Genomic DNA, 17524 nt, shown 5'->3' with positions numbered 1-17524 from the left:
GCCCCATAGTGTGTATTTTAAACTGTCACAGTATTGCCACTATGAGTTTCAGTCTGTTCCCTTTAGTGCCCTGACATGACCTAATTGACTTCCACAGAGACAGTCAGCCACCAATTAGATTAGACCCCATTAAGAAGGAGAACAGAGATGGTTCTTCTGGGCCCTTTTCAGCATTCTCAGCATTGAATAAAATAGTGAGAAAAGGAATGTCATGGTCAAATAATGAGGACACTTAAGGCACTGGGTATAAATACCAGACGATGACTCACATCCAAGGCCAGTCAGACAGAACACGTTAGGGCTTGCTTAAGCAAAAGTGGAAAGACACACACACACACACACACACAGAGTATGTTCACATAAAGCTACCTCCTTTGGGATGAAGCAGTGAAACATCTGAGACAGAAGATTCACACTCTGCTTTCCCCAAACACATAGCAACAGGAGGAGTGGCTGCTGTTCTCAGAGTTTCAAAACAACACTTCCCAACAGCAAGGGGAATGCTGTGATCATCAGTCAGCAGGCCTCTCTCACATTCAAGCCTCAGGAACATAGCTCACACTCAAGACCTGCAGCAGCAAGAAATCCAACTGTTGCAAACCAAACTCTAAGCAGCTCAGAGACCAGCAGGTAACCACCCCCAACCCCCACTGTCATCAGCATCCCTCACATCCAATGCTGTATCACGGATCTCTCTCAACTCCCACCTGTACTACCACTTCCTTCTGTGTGTTCCTTCTATCCCTAACTCACATACAATGTGTGTGTGTCATTCAAGTCTCACCCTGTTTAGTAGGTGTCACCAAAGTCATCTCCTCTTTTGAATTTGGAATTGGAAGGGGAAAGGTGAAAATGACCAATTATTGAATACAAAATTCTTGCTTGACTCTTCCAGCGAAACCACTAAGGAAAGACTATTTTGTGCTCTGTGCTGAGGATGATGATGAAGATACAGAAGATATAACCTTTGTCCTCTAGAAGATTTTGGTCCAGCAAGCCAGACACAGGGTAGCCAAAGTACCCATAGATTTCTACTGGAAAATCAGAACTCCAGCATTCCAAAGAGGGAGAGATGACTTCCACCAGGAGCAGACTGAGATGATGCCCTTGCAGTTGAGAGCTAGGGCTTGAAGGTTAAGCCCAACTGGAAGGGGCAGAGATGAGGACAGAAAAGCCAAGGCACTCAAGAAACATCAGGATGGGGAATTTGGAAGCCAGAGTTTCCCCAGTGTGTCGGGGGACAGAGAGGAAACTATCCTGCCTGAAAACCTGGGTCCTAGAAGGAATGCTACAAGTAAGACTAAAGCCAGATGGAGAATGGTCCATACACGAAGCTAAGGCAGTTCAGGCTCTATTTTACAGGTAGCAGGGAACCATTAAATAACTTTAAGAGGGGGAGGGGAATGATCAAAGGGAGGGAAACCACTAGGGAGGTCACTACAGTAGTATAGTTGTTCCAGAAGGAGGATTCTTCCTGCCTGTCCCAGCTCTTGCAAGATCCTCCTTCAAAGCTGCCCTCTGTCTGAGTTCACTGTTTCAGAGCTCATTACTATGCATCTCTTTCAAGCTGGGTGAGATATGAATGACATTTCTTATTCTGAAAGAGATTCCTAATGTTGTACTGAAGTTGGGTCAGGGATTGGAGTAGAAGTAAAAAGTCGAAGCTTCATTCACCCAGATCTTCCAGTTTAGAAGGAAGGGACTATGATACATCATTTCCATTCCTGTAATAGCATTGGGTGGCTTGGCCCCTGGGGTCACTGGTCTCTTGTAAGATCCCAACAGCAAAGTGGGGGCAGAGAGAGAGAGAGAGGGAGACAGAGAGAAAGGCAGGAAAGAACTGCCAACATAGGGCAAAACCTGATTGTCAAGTGCTTTTCTGGGGCCTGTTCCAGATCACTGTCACTTACAGGCTTAGACTAGAGCTCAGCCCTAAATTAGGACTCTAGCCTAGAAGCCAGGATGGGAGGTGGAAGGGCCCCACCTGGGTCTTAGCAGTGGGAATTAACTCTCCCTGATCCTTAATTCTTTTGGCTTTTATTAGTGGCTGGAAGGGGAGAGGGATGTAACCTGAACCCTAATGCAGCTGAGAAGGGCTAAGAGCCAAAAAAACCCTCCTTAAGCAGATATAGTATGTGCAGGGCCTGGGCAGATTTCAGAACACTGCACATTTCTCCAGCCAAAGGCACAGGAAAATATGAAAAATTACATATTTAACCCTTTACATCCAGAGGGGGAGAGTATCATCTTCCTACTAGGACTCATGCCGCAGAAAGAAGTTAGCAAGCTGGCTCTTGTAAAAGCCAGAGCACTCAGATAGCCTTTTTCAGAAAAATACCTCCAGCAGCTAGATACTCAAGTCAACTTCAAATATAAATTATAAGCTATTTCACCTAGACAGAAGAGTTAGGTAAAGGAACCCAGGTGCCCATTGGCCCTTAGCCGGAAGTGAGTTCCTTCTACAAGGAAGGAGGGAGGGAGGGAGTGAACAGACCAGGTTCTGCAGCACAGGCATCTTTACAACATTCTGACTTTTAGTTCTTCACCATGCAGAAAAGTGGGTAACACTACACAAAATTAATGGATCTAGAAAGAACATCTCAGAAAGATGGGGGCAGAAGACAGATGGGTAGGCACATCTGCACACAAAATTAACCTTTCCTGATAACTTCATTAAAGTATAACATGGCATCAGCGCTAAGGTTTGGGTCAGATAATCACTCCAAATTTGCAGAAGTCTCTTAATAATAAAGTGGCATTTTCTAGCCAGATTTGCAGTAAATGAGTTTTTGAAGCAACACTCCATTTCCTCCTTATTTTTTAAAAGATTTTATTTATTTATTTGTCAGAGAGAGAGAGCCAGCAAACACATAATCAGTGGGATCGGCAGGCAGAGGGAGAAGCAGACTCCCTGCAGAGCAGGGATCCTGATGAGGGACTCAGTCTGAGGACCCTGGGATCATGACCTGAACCAAAGGCAGACCCTTAACCAACTGAGCCACTCAGGTATCCCTGTCTTCCTTATTTTAACATAAGAATCAGGATGAAATATGGTAAGGATGCCACTGAAGGCAGTCTAATCATACTTGCAAGCCTAACAATGCTTTTTCAAAGGTCACATTTAAAGATCAATACACTGTAGAAATATTAAGAATGATAATATTCATAGGTTAATAATACTACTCTATGCAGAATATAAAACTGCTAACAACAAAAATGCAATCCAGACTTGAAACTCTAACGGTCTGAGGTTTGCTTTACTCTGCCTCCATGTTCTGTTTTTCATATAGAGAAAACAATCCTTAAACATCTTGGCAAAAGTCAACTGATGTTTTTTAACTGCCTCAAACCTTTTAACATTTCAAGCTTCATGTCTGAAGTTTGGCGTTTTGACAGTTTCATCTATTTTTTGTCTGTTTGATTTGTGGACATTCCCATCACCTGAAAAGTCCAAAGTTAGACGGAACTTGGGCCAGTAACACCTCAGGTGACCAAGCATCCTGGCAGATTGAAGGAGATAAGACAAAGCTACCACCAGAAAAGCCCATTAAATAACAATGCAGGCCTGTTCCAATGTCTGTTGGAGCAGGGGCTTGTCTGGCAATTAACTAATTTCCAGAACAATCAGCAGATTGGTAAATTGTCTATGTTAACCATCATGTTCCTAAAATAATGATTTGCTGTTTCAAATGATCAGGGGCCTTAAATAAACAAATCCTTTTTTTTTTTTTTCCTCCAAACAGTCCATGGAACTTCTTAACTGGCCAGGCCTATAGATGCCTGAGTCTCAGAAGACCCAAAAATGAATGAAAACTGGTTGGCTTTCCTAATCCCCATCACCACTTTGAAACTTTTAGCTTAGTTATACTGGATTCATCTCTGACCCCCACCTCTCTTTCATTTCTTCAGATCCAAGTGGTGTGTATTACCACTGACCTCTGGCAACTTGCTAGTGTATAACAACAGCACATTACTAAGACGGCTGATGGCCTTGAAATGCCCCTCTGTATGGTTCAGTTTTGATTTCTTCAAGTGAGTGCTTGGGTGGCTGGTCCTCTGCCAGGTACTTTACCTTTAAGACATTAACTCTGATCCTCCAAAAACAAAAACAAAACAAAAAATCTATTCTATAACCCAGTTTTCTGGGTTCTTCAGAAGAGTTGGCTCAAGTCCATTCATCTTTACATTTCACCAATCTGCAACAGTCAAGCAGATCCCCACTGACTCATTTATCTCACCACACAAACAGTATGACATTGGGCAAGTTAACTAACCTAACTATGCCTCATTTTTCTCATCTCTAGAATGGTATTGATAAGAGTTCCTAAGTGTTAAATTGGAAAGCCACTGTCTGGCCTTGGGTATGCACCATGAAAGTATTTGTTAGAAAACAAATAAAAATGACCTTTATGGAGCTCTGTGCTGGTTTCATAGGCTGCAGGAAGACTAGTCTAGTTCCTAGAACAAACACTCAATAAATTTAATGAATGAATGAACAGGCAAATAAATGACCAAACACATACCCTGTACTTGGGTAGCTCACGCTGTTAGTTCACCGTGGGGTGAGAAAACTGACCTCAGTCTCCTGTGTCTTTAGGACATGAAGCAGTGTCTTTAGCATACTAACTTGGATGAATGCCTTTCTTTCTTCCTAACCTACCTAAATTCTACCTATCTCTCAAGGCCTAGCCCCAATTCTTCTTCCTTCTTCCGTAAACCTCCCTGACCACATCAGTTCCCAGTGAAATCTCTTTCCAATAAATAAATTTTGTTCTTAGATCCTATCCCATTCACCACTTACAGGTTTTTCTTTCCTGAGCTTGCAATAATGGTTCTCCTCAACAAAACTGTCACTTCCAGGGAACAGGTCTTCTGTGGTGGCTATCTCTTGTATTCTCTAGTTTAGAGTTAGGCACTTTACAAAGTACTAACAAATATGTGTTGATTGGTTAGCTGATTGATTGATTGATTGATTGGAGGCTTAGCTGAGAGCTCTTAGGTAGGAGCCAAACAAGGTTTAGCATAGACTTTCAAATTGTTGGCTGTTTAGACATTAGCCAGAAATCAGGTCTGGTCTTCCATCTTCTGGCAGCAGAAGACATCCCATTAAAGGTGTCCTGCCACTTTGCATCGTCCCAAAGATTCCACAGCTGCATACAATTCTTTTTTTAAGTTCAAAATTCTCTTAAGAGAATTTTTGTTTAATATGAGACACCTGTGGAATGCTTTTTTTTTTTCTTAAATCACATACACATCTAGTGTTTATATGAGATAAAGGATAAATCCATCTCTCTTCCTCTTGGAAAGAAAAAGTGTGTGTATTATCATTTTCATTTTGCAAAAGAGGAAATTGAGACGCAGGGGGAAATGACTCACCCAAGAACACAACAAGTGAGTGACAAAGCGAAGGCTGAACTCCAGGGCTTCTGAATACAAGACTGTACCCCTTACCCTGATTTGAGATTTAAAACAAAACAAAACAGAATCCTTCCTTTCAGACTGATCCCTGAGGGGCATGTACTGGTAATGTTGGTTTTGGTACAAAATTATATTTCTCTCATTTCTTTCTCCCTCTCTTTCTCTCTACCTCTCTCCTCCACCCCCACTCATTTTTCTCTTTCTTTTCTATTTAATTTCTCTATTTCATTTCTTTCCCCAACCCCCAGCCTCATATTCTTATCCAGTTCTTTTTTTTTCTTTCTCTTTCATTCATTCATCTATGTAAACACGGTATTATGGAAAGAATCTGGGATTTGGAGTCAGACAGATATAAATTTCAATGCCAGCTTTTCTACTTCTGGTATGTCTTAGACTCTATTATTTCACTTCCCCGAGCCTCAGTCCCCTCATCTGCACAGTGAAGACATCAGTATCTACCCTAAAGAGTTACTGCAGAAATTAAATGGGAAAACATGTAAAACACCTAGAAGCAGCAGGATTTGTGACACAGCGCATCTATTACCTCTCCCATACTCCATGTCTAGGCCTCGACTTCCCTTTGAGTTTAAGAGGCACATGTATGCCAGTGGAGTTTCCAGGGTCTCGCCTTGTCCACGTTGCAGCCTGTTGTCTTGATACTCCTTGACTGCAAACTGAAACTCATGCAGAGCTCCAAACTCTCAGTCAAGCCCTCCAAAGAACATGAGAATCAAGACCTTGTTACTCACCCCTGAGGCTCCAACATGTCATCACTCACCCTCTCAGTCAGAGAAGATGCCATCAAATGCTGCCTACCTGCAGTAGTTTTCATGGGAGCTTTTACTTAACATCAAACACAAGCAAAAAGAAATGGAAAACAGCAAGGCAGATCAACAAAGACAAAGCTTTAGCTTGTCATCTTCTCATAAGCAAAGATGGGGCTGCAGCCATGAGATTCTAACCGCTTTCCAGAATAACAAGTTGAACCAGCTTTACTCCCAGGTCTACCTTGTGTCACCCCCAACCCCCAACCCCAAAAGAAAAAAAATCCATTTCTGATGGACCGTGAAAGGCAGTATAGAAGAACCATTCAAAAGTTCCCTGCCAGAGGCTCAGGAAGAGAGCCGAGCATACAGCTGGGATTCTGCTGAGTGGCACAAGGGTGGGGGCCAGAAGACACCACAAAGGGTCTGCCCATCACTGGGCTTAACCCTTGATCTTGTCAAATGAGTCCCACTTCTCACATTCCTCACAGATGTAACATTAAAAGACTTGAGTGAAAGTTAACAGACCATGCCTCATGCCATCCCTAAAAACATACCAGGAAACAGCCACTTCTGGAAAGATAGGAAGTAGTAGTGTGGAGAAATGCCATGCACTGTAATGATTGCCTGCTGTCAGTTGCCATGCACACTTCCACAGCCCAGACCAGGCAAGGATCCTGGAGCCCTTCACAACCCTTCAACAAAGCAGAGGCTTGCCCCACAGAGAGTCTGAGAAGAAACAGGAGGGTACGGAGAGGTGAAACAGCATAGCAAGATTACTCTGCAAGTGGATGAAAAAGTATCAGGAAGGTAGCAAAGGGCCTGTCCTCTTCTGCAACAGGATAGAGAGAGACACAGGGTGAGAATCTATCCCTCTGATCCAGCTATCAATTTGCTAAGTGTCTTCAAACTTTATCAACCTTAACTCTATGAGCTTCTCTTACCCCCATTCATCCCCCACCAGAAGCATGGCTGAGACAAAAGGGACAAAGTTGGTGCAGCAGACTAGAAGGGCCCTCTGTGACCAAAGGAGAAAAAAGGCTGGGTTTTGGAGAGAGGGCAGAGCAGCCAATGAATGAACAAAGAAGCAATGGCACTTGAATGAGCCAGTCCAAAATGTAGGCCTCAAGCAACTGGTGCTGATGGGCGGGGACTGGGAAGCAAAGACTGGACAGGAAAGAAGGGCAGCCTGGATGCCCGGAAAATGTGTCTGCTGCTACTATGCAGTGCTCATTCTGTGACCCAGTACAGTCATAGACTTGTGCTGAATGAGGAGGGAGTGGAGGTGAAGTCAAAGGGGAGGGGCTAGTCACTTTGAGAAACCAAGTCATCTTGATCTTTGCAAGTTTGGTGCCCAACCAGTATGGCTATGAGCCCAAGTAAACATGCCAGTGTGATGTGAGGAAGAATGGATCATCCCTTGCAAAATTAATGCCCAAGACAATCTTTCCACTTGGCCCGTTTACACTGGATGTGGCAAAAGGGTGTAAGGAGATGAAACTCTACCCCATCCCAGTCACTGGAATACAATCTTTAGCCAGGAAAAGGAAAGATCTCAACTTATTCATTAGTGACTTAATTGAAGTCTGTCTGAAGAGAATTTTTCAGGAGAGCACCAGGAGACAAAAATCTGGCTGCATGGAAATTGAGTGAAAGTGACCTAGGTATCAACATAAGCAATCACTGTTTGAAAGGTAACCGGTAAGCCTGGGGCTCAATTTTGGAGAAAAACTGAACCATATATACACTGTGCACACACACCGCATCTGAGCATCAGGAATAGGAACACACTGATAGGAGTAGAAACCCCCAACCCACCCAGGTCTGTGTAACAGAGATTGTGGAGCACTTGCCCCTAACTTATGAATAAATTGTTCTCCAAGAAAACACTTTTTGTGAATAAACAGCTTGGAGCTTTGGATAGTTTCCTATAGGCAGAATATTGGAAAAGAGCTTAATCCTCATTATTATGGAAGGATGAGAGGCCTGGAGAAGAGACAGTGGAAGGCTAGGAAACGTGCCTTTCTGACACAGTGTTTTTGACAGTGGCTAAATTCACAGCAGTTCTGGAGAGGCCAATTTAAAGATTTTATTTATTTATTTGTCAGAGGACAGAGAGAGAGAGAGAAGGGAGAAGCAAGGGGAATGGCAGGCAGAGGGGAAAGCAGGCTCCCCACTGAGCAAGGAGCCCAATGCGGGGCTCGATCCCAGGACCCTGGGATCATGACCTGAGCTGAAGGCAGAGGCTTAACCCACTGAGCCACCCTGGTGCCCCTGGAGAGGCTTGTTTAATCCATGGGGTATGATTTATTAAATTATATTGATAATACAGTCCCAGATCAGGGCTTTAGGAGCAAGAAAAAAATATTTGCCCAACTTAGGTGTCAAACTGGTAGATGTGAGGGGCCTGCAGAGACAAGGCTGTGGGTGCAAGGCCTCCAGCAGCAGTGACTCTTATGGGTATTCCAGGTATAGACAGAAGATCTCAGAACCCAGGGCTGGCAGCAACAGCAGGAGTTCTGCACCCCATGCCAGTGGTGATGTGCAGGGAGATGAATATCTGTCAAGGGGTTGGGACATAGACCGCTGTATCTAAATTCCTCCATAAGGGCTCTGTAAGTTGGAGACTATGTCACACACAGTCAGCATCTTCAATCTTGGAGACACCGATTTTTCTCAGAAGGAGAAAATTCAGGGCAGAGAGGTTACTCCTACAAATTCCAAGCCAAAAGCTGATAAAAAATAAAATAAATCTGATCTTCTAAAGTTCTGATTTTGACACTCTTCATTAAACTCTACTTCTTCTATGATACAACTTCCTTCTCTGTAACTTTTTATATAAACATGTATGTTCCTTGAGGTCAGAGCTTGTATCTTCTCTCATCTTGCTTAGAACACTTCTCTCAACACTATCCTGGGCTAGGCATGGGGCTGGGGCAACTCTAAAGAAACAATAAGAGATGAAATATGTCCCTTCCAAATTTATTACATGGCTGTCTCAGATGTCTAGGTAAAGGTCTTTGGCAGGTAAGGCTTAGCAGCAACAAAGTACTCCCACTAAAAGGTTCTGCTTGACACAGGGTCTTTGTATGGCATGGATATACCAGAAAGAGCCACAGTGATCTTCAGCTTTATTGTTTTTTCTTTGTTTTTTTGTTTGTTTGTTTGTTTTTTTAAGGATCCAACTCAACCTTGGTCAGACTCCTCTAACTTACTGTATTCAGCTGCAGGCTCCATAGCTCAAGAGGAACAGGGACAGGCTGGAGTGCATCCAGAGTGGGAGGAGGAAACGGGAGAGGAGGCTAGATCTCAGATGCCAGTAAGGAATAGCTGAAATTGCTAGGGCTCTTCAGCCTAAAAAGGTGAGACAAGCGGACATAGTCTTGTGTCTTTGGACCCGAGACAAAGAGAAAGCATTCTTGTTTTGTGTGGTCCCAGAAGGTAGGGCTAGGACCCCCTGGATAGAAGGTAGAGGGATGATGATTGCCACTCAGCATATGAAAAATTGTCTACAGTCAACTGGCTAAGAAGAGAGTGAACTCCCCACATGAGCATAAGACAACAAACTCAGAGCTACTAGACTGAAGGCTAATGGACTGGTTAAGATTAAGTCCTGGAAACCCCCCAAAGGCCCTCTTGACTCTGAGAATCTGTGATTCTAGACCTCCTCCAAGAATAGCATTGGATTAGCAGCCCTGAGTCAAGGCTGTCCTTTGGTACTTGATGGGGGTGGGAAAATTATTCACTTTCCTCAGATGGGTTAGCATCTTTTCCACCGTGGTTATGAAGAAACCTAACTATAAAAACTGTGATGGTCCTTCTAGATAAACCACTCCACAAACTCCAGTCTCAAGCCTGAGACTTAGAAAAAAATTCCTGGGAGGGGGTTGGGGAGAGCAAAAGGGGAAATCATTTAAAAAATTTTTTCAAGGGACAACGCTCAAATGTCTTCCAGCTGGAGTTGAATTATTTTCTTTGTCTGAGGTTTTGGAATGGGAAAATCCTCTAACAGGCTTGGCCTTTTTCACTTTAGGGAGCATATGTCTGGATCTCAATAGAGTACCAGGTATATTATGACAGCCAGCAGGCCCCGAAATAGTGTGCCCCCAAAGCTCAGCCAAGGGTTACCAGATATACCACCTGTCCTTCTTGCTCTACCTCCCTCCAAACTTCTTTGTATCTTCCTGGAGGGATTCCTCCTCCAGGTCTCCAAATGCCTGCTACTCTCTGGGACAGTTGAGGTAATGAGACCCTAGATACCTTTGCTGATTCTAGAGGCAGATGAGGGGGGCACTAATGTAAGTACCTAGGCTGGACTAAGCTCCCAAGAAGCACACCCCATGAAGGTCCCTTTGTGAATGTCAAGCTCTGGTCTGGGGTGGGCCTTGCCTGTAACACAACTATGAAGGCTTCATAGGAACTACTGGTTCTCATATACCATTACCTCTGCAGCCAGCAAGAACTCTAACTCACAAATTTACTGCCAGCCAAAGATGGCCTCAATCTGACTTAACCCACGTCCTCTTGAAATTTCAACTGCCTCTTTGTGTGCTTCTTCTAGAAATAAGGTCATGGTGGGGATGGGGAGGAGGATGGGAGGGAACTAAAAACAATGTAAAGAGCATGTCCTGCCATCTTCCTAGGCTAAAGATGGCAAACAGTATGAGAGTTTTCCCAATTCATTCTCACGTCATCTTTAATAATAAAGATGGGACAGGTATGCCCACACCCATTTAGCAAATAGGCATTTAGGTCTAGAGAGGGTAAAATGACATAGCAACAGCAATGCACAGCAAGTGGAGGAGGTGAAGTTTCCTTCTCCTCCAAGCTACTCTCTCATCCCACTCTACTTTGTTCTGGAGCAGTCCGGAACAAAGCCCCCACTTGCTTCACTGTGCCTGAGAGAGAATGCCGCTGAAAAATGGGCCAGGAATAAGGCAAATATGTAGGATAAGCCTGTCTTCTCCTCCCCAATTTTTCTCCTTCTCCTGGATCCCCACTGATCTCCACTCCCATTTTCCCCCCACCCTCAGCCAACCTCAGACACATTTCCAAGGACTCACAATGAGTATAGAAACTTCATGCTATGGTCAGTAACTCTCTCTATCTCTGTCCATCTGTCTCTCTTTCTCTCTACCTTTCGCTCTCTCTCTCTCTCTCTCTCTCTCACACACACACACACACACACGCATCACAGAAGGATAAAATTTGAATATCTGAGTCCTCTGAGAAGCTCTATTTGATGCAGAATCATTGCTGCCAGAACCTTGGAAAGGTCACCCATCCCCATAGAATATATTTTCCAGTACAGGGAGCCAACTTCATGGATGACTGTCTACACTGTAGAGGGGGACCCCTAGGTAACAAACCAGATAAATATGATTAGAAGAGAATCTCTACTTTATCCAAACAGGATTCCTGGGCCAATGAGGTAGTATAAGATGCTAACCTAAGGAATTAATAACACCAAGTTTATGGGCCCAAGTCCCTTGTGGGTTATGTTTCTTTGGAAACATCACAATGTACAGGGAAATCATAAGCCATCCCTTAACACTTGGGATAATCAATAGCAGGGTTTTTTTTTTTAATTTCTTCTTTCTTTCTCACCAAATTGTGAGAAGACTACACCAGTCTCCTAAAACTTGGGCAGCTGAATTTCCTACATTTGAGGAACTCACAGGAGCCAGTAGGAATCAACCATTTCCCAACCTGATCATTTCCTGGTCCAAAGGTTCTCCCATGACAAATATGAGGTAGCCTTTTACATTCTCTGTGATCTTTCCCCACTAATCACCCTTTCTCAAATCCATCCACTCCTGAGAGTGGCAAGCTATCTCTAAGCATGTATTCCACACCAAACTCCAACTGTTTTTTTCCATGACACCAAAGGAGGTCCTCCAGCATTTCCCACCATGATTCTTATACCTTACCTCTTTCTCTGCCTGACCTGAGATCCTCACAGTGATTTGGAAGCACTAAAATAGTCCTCTCCTCCTCCTTGACTTCAGCAAGGAGTGTCTGTAATCCAGTTCCTCACCTACTGTGGAACCACAGGCTGGTGTGGAAAGAGTCACTGGGAGAGCTGTCAAGACTAGATACACCCATGAATGGTACTGCCCCATGGCCCTTCACAAACTGCAGTACTACCAGAAGAATCAAGAAACTCTCCAAGTGGTAGAAAATATGACGGACTTGGACCCTAGCCCTGATTCACTGTATGGCAGACCTAGACGAGCCACTCAGGGCATCAATGGCCTCAGTTTTTCCATCCATTTCTCCACAACCTTCCCTGACTGTCTCCCAGGGTGACTGGAAGAGGCTTATGAAATAAGGGATATGGAAACACCATATAAATAGTAACACTGTATGCAAATGGAACAAAGCCTCATCTTCATTCCACAACCCTTCTGAGAAGAAAAGGGCCAGAGCTAGCATCAAAGATTGCCAGCTGGGCTGTCAGTCTTATTTAAAGACCACCCACTTGAACCTTATAATAGACCTGAGGACAACTAAGCCCACGGAGGGCAAGTGATGCACTCAGGATCTCAAAGCTAATGAGTGGCAGAGCAGGGGCTAGAACCCAAGGTTCCAATCTGCCATTACAATTCTCTTTCTATGGCCTTCCATCCCATCTGCATGTGTGTGCAGACTGATGTTATTTTCGAGAAGAAAACTGTATTGTTCTGAAGCAAGAGGAAACAAAACTAAGTCAGAAAAATGAAAAAAGGACTAATGCACTATGCCACACAGTGTCTTAGCAAGAAAAAAATACAGGCAATCACTGCACTTTAAAAAAAATAGTATGGCCCCTTTACACAATGTTGGGGCTAACTAGGTTATATACAACTGGCTTTTACTGCAAGGTGCCAGGCTGTTTGAGAGGAATAGGATAAATGATTTTACCCCCTGCATACCTAAATGTGTGTAATAATGAGTTTTCATATAATAGGGGTCAACTGTATGTTCAGCAGAAAGGGAATCATTAAAAGGCACCCTGCCTCTCAACACACGAGTCACTTCCTCATCAGCTTGGCCAAGGAAACCCTCATCTACCCTCAAATAATCCCCCAGCCAGACCACAAATTGCTGGCTGCCCCATACTTAGTAACACCCCCTGCTATGCTCAGCATGGGCTCACAAAACAATCCAGGGCCATAGCAGTAAGCACTCTCTGGGGCGCTTCTCAGGATGGCTCAGCCCCAGAGAGAGGTGAAAAATGACCTCTCCAAGATAGGCTGTCCAAGCAGACTGGAAATTCTGTAGATGGTGTAAGGAGAAAAAGAAAGGGAGGAACTGCCAGACCATGGACGAGTGCATAGCCCATTCTGACCTTGGTGGAAAGAGGGGAGAGAGGAGACTGATTAGAAGAAATTCCTGAAGGTCAGGATTCTCGCCTCCCCAAAATGGTTGTTTGAGAGTGTTGCTGTTTTCTTTGCCTTTTTTTTTTTTGGAAAAAAAAAAAAGAAAAGCTTATTAACTCCCTCCAGAGAATATTGAAGGGAGAGTGCCTTAAGAGGGGACGTAACAATGGGTGACAAAGGCATCTCAGGGTGCTTCCAAATACATGACCACTGTGGGGAAGGGAGAGCCGGATGAAGATAGGGGTTGGTTATTGGTGTTTCGGGAGGCCAAAGACTCCAGGTTTCCCCGACAGCTCCTCAAAGTTTTCCCTCAGGTACCTGAGACTGCTCAAGCTGACTGGTACACCCCATGGCAATACTCCAGGGTTCCTAAGAGGGTGGGCCCCAAAGCCTGAAGGACCTCTCCACTACAAGTTAACTAGTACATCCAGTACAAGGGGAGATGGCAGCACAGGTTACTGGGGCGTGTGGTAGGGCACTGGCCACCCCCTACTGAGATGTGACCTCCCTTACAAAGCCCAAAAAATAGTGACATTTGTTCCCTGCTGAGAAGCCACATATTTCTATCTCCAGCCCAAACCCACGTCTACAACCTCAACTGCAATTTGAGTGGGTTGGAAGGGGAAGAGTTTTTCAGATTTGAGCACTTAAGAGAAACAAAAACAAAACACACACAAAAAAACCGGGAGGAAGTTCGACGAGTTCCTTCCCTTGGCAATCTGGCGTCTCAAGGTGAATGGCCCTACAAATCTCTCTTCCCGGTAACAGCCCCGGCGGCCCCCACAGCCCCACACCTCTACCGGGGATGGCTCCTTCGCAGGGAGGTGGGGGGGGGGGGTTCCTGGAGCACTCAGGAGAGCTCCTCTCCCCTGTCCTCCGCTGCAACTTGGCTTCCAGCAGATCACAACCTCCTAAAACAAACAAACCCTGGCGGCGGCGGCGGCGGCGGCTCCAGCACAGCTGCGCTCCATGGCGCAAAAGTTTCCTCCACACTTCTCAACGTGCAGGAAATCTCGCCGGCGCTGAGGCAGGACTCCGGAGGGAGGGAAAGGCCGAGCCGAACCGGCAGGAGCAACGTCCGGCTGCTGAATGGATGTGCGCGCGTCCGGCCGTGGGAAGTGAGGCTGACGAAAGCCACCAGTGCCTCATCTCCGTTCCCACACCAGACCCTCGCCCTGCAACCTGCCCGGTTGGGACGACCCGCTGGTTGGCGGAGGCGCCAACGCTGCTAAGAGAGCTGCCAAGTGCCGCTGCCCGTCCCCCAGGGGCGCGGGAACTTCCAAGGAGAAACCCCCACCAGCCACCACTTCCTCCAGCTCAAACTGAGGGGAGCAACCGCCCCGATGTGGAGGAGCAAAAAACTGCCCCCAGAGCCTCCCGAGTGTGTGCGCACAGGGCTCTTAGCCCCGGGCCAGCAATGCTCCCACCCGTGCTCCCGCCACCCGTCAGGGGTGTCTGCGCCTGGGCTGGCGGCAAGACCCCTCTGTTCCGCTAATGCTCCACAGGAGGGCTTTCACTCCCAGCCCCACCGAGTTTCGAAGTTGATTTGAGGGCCGCGTCCCGCGGCAGCCTGCGCACCCGCTAGTCCATTCAAAGTTGGGCACCGCTGGAACAGAGGCGCCAGTTCTTACCTTAGACACCGTGAGCGGTTCGCAGTGTTCCAGACCCCCCTTAAGGGTGAAGCCCCAGGGCGCTCCCCCTTGCAGCTGCACAGGGACGTACTGGAAGGACCCAGGCCGGTTCTCCATCCTCGGCTAGACTCAGGCGCCGCGGGGCTCCTTTTCCGCGGGGGCTACGTTGCCTCCGCCCCCAGCAGCTCCGCCACCATCGCCCTCCAGCGCTACGCCACCCCGCACCGCCCTGCTCCGCCTACTCTGCCGGCTGGAGACGCTCGGGCAGCGGGCGAGCGCGAGGAGGAAATGACACGGAGCTGGAGAAAGGGGGAGAGAGGGAGGGGGGAAAGGAGAAGGAAAAAAAAAGAAAAGAAAAGAAAGAAGGAGAGGCGGAGGGATAGCGCGTAATGGACAAGAAAACGGAGCAATGGGGAGGAGCAGTCAGTGGGACCTCGCCTATAGGATCGCTGGGGAGCAGGCGCGAGGCAAGGCCTCACATCAATTGTTACATTGTTTCATTCAAGCTGCTCCCCCCACTTTGGTCCTCCTCCTTACGGCTGGGTTCTCCGCCCCTCCAGCCAGCGGAGGAGGGAGGTGAAAGTCGTTAGTGTGGATAGCCCGCGTGGCCAAGTGGGCTGAAACGCTGGCTTCCCGATCAGCGCGTTCATGTTTCTCTGACTGCCTTTTTCTTCTGAAGGTCCCCAAACCGGGTCCTGGGAGGGTTATAAGGCTGCTAATTTGTGGACTTTGCCTAGAGGGATGGAAAGTGGAGTAAGCAGGCCAGCGAACACAGTGGGGCTGTGTGTGTAGGCTGCTCAGTGTGTATGCACTAGGTGTGTGGGGTCATTATGAAACATTGCCCCGGAGCATAGTTTAAATAAAGAAACACTTTGAGGATGCCCCCTGCCCGGGCTTAGCCACACCCTGGCTCAGCGCTGGCGTCTGTGGGTAGCACTGTGCTTGTGTATGTTCCAATCCGGAGTTTCTGGCACGGCCTTGCACTTGCCCCACTGAGATGACCAAGCCAGAAATCAGCAAACTGCTAGCAGATTAGTAGTATTGTTTCCACTTCTAAACAAACCTATAGGAAAGAGCATCCATTGATAAGATGGCCAATTAACAGTGTTGTGCCTTTTGGAAGAATCAGCTTTTAGACAGGATCCAGACATTTCTGCTCATCTGTTCATGCTCCAGGCTGTAGTTTTTGAGCTGGGCATTTAGAACAGACCAAACACACACACACACACACACACACACACACACACACACACACACAGTAATAATAGTCTCAAAAAGTGAACCTGTTATTAAATCTTATGCTGATTTCTCGGTCTTGACCCAGACAAGTTCCCTACTCTCCCTGAGGTATTGTCTCTAGAGCCACGTGCAGGCAGTACGTTTTTCAAAGGGCCTCACTCTAGCAGGGAAAGTTTTGACAACTCCGTTGTGACTCAAGGGGCTCTTCCACTGCCTCTTGCCTGTTCTGTCTCTTACCCTTTTCCTGTAGAGCTTGTTCCTCATCACCAAAGGACACACTGTGGCTCCCTGCCTTCTACAGTCGGCTTTCTGTGGACAAGGTTCCCACTCTTTACTACTCTTCCCTCACCTGTCAGACTCTTCCCCTTGCCTGCTGTGTACCCTGGCAGGCCAATGAAACTGCTCTCATGGGCCTCCTTCCCTCCCTCCCCCAATCATTCCTTCTCAGCCTTCTAAACTGTCTGCATGATATGATGCTGACCTGACTTTTCTTTAATAAAACTGCAATTTGGGTGTTTATAGCCTCCCTTTTTAAAGTCCTTAGATATGATTCACAGAGGAAACCACCTTCAATCTTTTAGACTTCTAGCCTACAAAAACCATTTCGATCATGGTCACTGTTTTGCATTCCCCCTCCTAGAAAGCAGAAAACTTGAGAAAATGGCATCTCAATTTCTTGACTCTTAGTTTTGTGTCAAACTATGACATTCATTTACTCGATCCCATCTTGAAACTGAATTGAAACTGATTTTTTTTTCCTTTTTGTGATAAGACTCTAATCTTCATGATTATTGCTTGGTGGAACTCAGCATGTTTCAGTCTTAACATATTGAAATCTGCAAATCTCAGTTCACAGAATAGGTAGTCATCACTCAAGGTCTACTAGAATTATGTGTCTAGACTAGAGGAAGAAGTGTGGAAGAAGGAGACACATATATGAGTCCTGGCCTTGTCACTAACTAGATGGGTGACCTTGGGCAAATCACTGAACTATTTTTAGTTTCATTTTCTTCTTTTGTAAACTTCAGCTAGTAAACCCTAAACTATCCATCTCCCGGGCCTGTTGAAGGCTAAAATGAAATAATACATATGAAAACACTATGTCTTCTTG

At 45.9% G+C, this 17524-nt stretch overlaps 1 protein-coding gene across 2 annotated transcripts in view; it reads right to left on the bottom strand.

Annotated features, from left to right (window-relative positions):
- Positions 1-15669, bottom strand: part of SHROOM4 (shroom family member 4) — a 214901-nt gene extending 199232 nt beyond the window's left edge. For both annotated transcript variants that reach the window (XM_013057552.2, XM_013057553.2), the window contains exon 1: positions 15175-15669. In XM_013057552.2, the coding sequence (XP_012913006.1) occupies positions 15175-15291 (117 nt within the window). In that variant the 5' untranslated portion in view covers positions 15292-15669. The remainder of the gene's footprint in view (positions 1-15174) is intronic.
- Positions 15670-17524: the final 1855 nt, after the last annotated feature.

The sequence above is a fragment of the Mustela putorius genome, unplaced genomic scaffold (assembly GCF_011764305.1).
Source record: "Mustela putorius furo isolate JIRA1106 unplaced genomic scaffold, ASM1176430v1.1 tig00003903_pilon_pilon_pilon, whole genome shotgun sequence".
In the NCBI taxonomy this organism is placed as follows: domain Eukaryota; kingdom Metazoa; phylum Chordata; class Mammalia; order Carnivora; family Mustelidae; genus Mustela; species Mustela putorius.
Note: the sequence above shows the minus strand (reverse complement) of the source record. Positions and strands in the feature narration are given on the sequence as shown.